At 34.4% G+C, this 2,919-nt stretch overlaps 1 protein-coding gene across 1 annotated transcript; it reads left to right on the forward strand.

The window, feature by feature from the left end:
- Positions 1-1,127: 1,127 nt before the first annotated feature.
- On the forward strand, positions 1,128-2,335 carry LOC145075505 (zinc finger BED domain-containing protein RICESLEEPER 2-like). The gene is made up of 5 exons (XM_079021730.1): positions 1,128-1,462; positions 1,553-1,736; positions 1,779-2,023; positions 2,097-2,190; positions 2,264-2,335. Exons 1-5 carry the CDS (start codon positions 1,128-1,130, stop codon positions 2,333-2,335), a joined length of 930 nt encoding a protein of 309 aa, XP_078877856.1.
- Positions 2,336-2,919: the final 584 nt, after the last annotated feature.

Below are 2,919 nucleotides of genomic sequence, written 5' to 3' on the forward strand. Positions count from 1 at the left end.
ATTTCTTTCTTTGAAGTCAAATCAACGTTTTTACGACTTTCTGATTACTTTGCCATTCACACAATCACACGCATACGCCATCGGCCATACCAATGATACCATTACCAATTTACCATCTAGGGCTTTGAAGATTGTTGACTTTATTCCTTGATTTCCATCGCATCTTCCTCACTTAGACGGTTCGACCCATCTCTCCGTAGACTCCATCGGACGTCAATTGTGCCATCACAAGCATGTCGGTCCTGGAACATTACATCATTGAGGTTTGTTTTTTTCTCTTGTTATGCATCGGCCCTGAGTTGTTATGAATCCGTTTTCTTGTTTCTTGTTTCTATTGTGATTGAAAATTTTGTTGATTGAAAATTACATTGGTTTCTTAGAGCCGATCGTCACTATGATTGAGTCAACGGTTGAATTAAACAGATATAATTCCATCTTGTTCTTAGTAGGTACGATTCCTGGAAGTGGAAACCTTTTTTGTTTTATTTTTGGTTTGAATTCAACTGTGATTCCATCTTGTTCACACACATCACTGAGTTGTTTTTTTTTTGTTCGAGTCCCGCTGTTAGTGAGTATGGCTGAGTTTCTTGACAGCTTTCCTTGTTTAAATCAATTCCATTTTATTCAAAATAATCATATCTTTAAATAAATTCCAATTGGTTTATTTCCTAGGAAGATTCAACGGATGATGGAGGGTCTACAACGGACCCATTAAGTCCAATGAAAGGAATGGGAGTTGAAACAGGTGTTAGGATTGATAATTCGTCATTATAATCAGTACATGGTATGGATCACACAACCACTCCTAATGAAGATAAAACAAGTCAAATTCCTAATGAAAATGAAAGTGTGAGAGAAGAAAATAAGGAAATTGTTGAAGATGAAGTACAATTAACGAGAAAATGAAAAAAAACCATCAAAAGTATGGGAGGATTTTGTTGTAGTTACACTAAGGGATGGTACGGAAAAAGCCGAATGCACTCACTGAAAGTCGAGGTTGGCTATTATTGGTTCAGGTCCTACATCATCATATATAAGACACCTAAACATATGCATCCCCCATAAACAATGGCAAAAAAAACCAACAAAAATTAAATTTTCAACCTAGCGGGTGTGATGTGGATTCTATGCTACCATTGATCGGACCTGATACAAAATATGATGAAAACAAGATGAGGGAGGCCATAGCTAATTGGATACTTAGTACTGAGCAACCGTTTGCTACAGTGGAAGATGCCATGTTTGTGAAAATGATGAAGACAGCTACTCCATTGTTTGAGAAAGTAAGCAGAGTTACAATTACATCAGACTATTTTAAGGTATACGAGCATGAGAAGAAAAGGTTGAAAGCCCTTACAAAAGTTGCCTCTAAAATCAGTTTAACAACTGATTGTTGGAAGTCCTCGCATCAGAAAATTAAGTATATGGTTATTACTGCACACTTTGTAGATCATAATTGGAGGTTTAAAAACTTGCTCAATTTTAATATTTAATTATTTATCTTTTTCTTTCTATCATATTTTAATTTATATCTCAACTTTTTTTTCTACAGATTACAGAAATATGTATTAAGTTTTGTACATGTTCATCCTCCTCATACTACGGTTGATATTATTGATGGTATTTACAAGTATTTGCAAGAGTGGGAAATTAAAGATAAGATTTTCACCATCTCTGTTGACAACATAGCTTATAATGACAAAGCATTAAGAAGATTGAAAGAAACTTTTTCGCGAGTAAGAAAACTTTCATGTGGTGGTATATTGTTTCGTATACAGTGTTGTGCACACATATTGAATCTTCTAGTGAAAGATGGTCTTGCAATAATTGAGCATATCATCAGGGATGTTCGTGAGGGTATAAAGTATATGAACAATTTGGAGGGTAGATGTCTAAATTTTTCAAAGGCTGCACATCAAATGCACATACTTGATCGGAAACTAATGCTTGATGTTCCAACACGATGGTATTCAACCTATGATATGTTGTGCATGACTTTAAAGTTCAAAGATGCTTTCCCAAGGTATAATCAAATAAACCTTAAAGTTTTTAACACATGTTCATATTCACTAACAATTTAATTGTGGTTTTCTTAGGTATGTAGAGTATGAACCACATTTTCATCACTTGCCAACTCACGAAGATTGGGAAAATGTTCAAAGTGTATGTGAAAATTTGAAGGTTTTTAAGGTTTGTGTTTAATATGCATAATATTTTATAAGTAAATGATTTTTTGTTGACTAAATCCGACAATTATGCTTAGGTGTGCACGAATATCATCTCGGGCAGTGATTATCCTACTGCTAATTTATATGTAATTGAGTGTATAGAGTAAAGCAAACTCTTGATAAAGGTTCATTATCTGATAATGGTTTTATTCGTGATATGGTAAAGAAAATGAAGGAAAAGTTTGACAAGTATTGAGGTGAGTGTCATCTTGTAATGGCAATAGCTTCTGTGTTAGATCCACGGTTCAAGATGAAGTTGGTTGAATTTTGCTTTCCAACACTTTATCAAAATTCAAACGAGAACATTAAAGAAGTGAAGAATGCACTTTATGAAATGTATTCAGAGTATTTAGAGATGCATGATACATTAGTTAGGGAATATGCAACACATGGAAGCGAACATGAAAGAAATGTTTTAGGGTTGAATGAAGGTACATCACTTGAATATGAATGGGAAGCATTTGGAGAGTTCATAAAGACTGTAGATTTGGAGAGACCAGAAAAGTAAAAGCTTGATATGTATTTAGAAGAAGGTGTTTATAGGGAGAAAGGACAAAGAGGAATGGAATCATTTAATGCTTTAGAGTGGTGGAATGTGCACAAGTTAAAGTACCGTGTTTTGTCATTAATGGCTAGAGATGTACTTGCAATCCCGATTTCTAATGTTGCATCTAAAGCAACTATGAGTGCT

The sequence above is a fragment of the Lactuca serriola genome, chromosome 9 (genome assembly GCF_051521515.1).
Source record: "Lactuca serriola cultivar US96UC23 chromosome 9, Lser_US96UC23_V15, whole genome shotgun sequence".
In the NCBI taxonomy this organism is placed as follows: domain Eukaryota; kingdom Viridiplantae; phylum Streptophyta; class Magnoliopsida; order Asterales; family Asteraceae; genus Lactuca; species Lactuca serriola.

Coding starts and splice junctions, on each gene's coding strand:
- LOC145075505 (XM_079021730.1), top strand. CDS start 1,128: ATGCTACCATTGATCGGACCTGATACAAAATATGATGAAAACAAGATG. Junction 1,737..1,778: donor TGAAAGAAACTTTTTCGCGA/GTAAGAAAACTT, acceptor TTTCGTATACAG/TGTTGTGCACACATATTGAA. Junction 2,191..2,263: donor AAAATTTGAAGGTTTTTAAG/GTTTGTGTTTAA, acceptor AATTATGCTTAG/GTGTGCACGAATATCATCTC.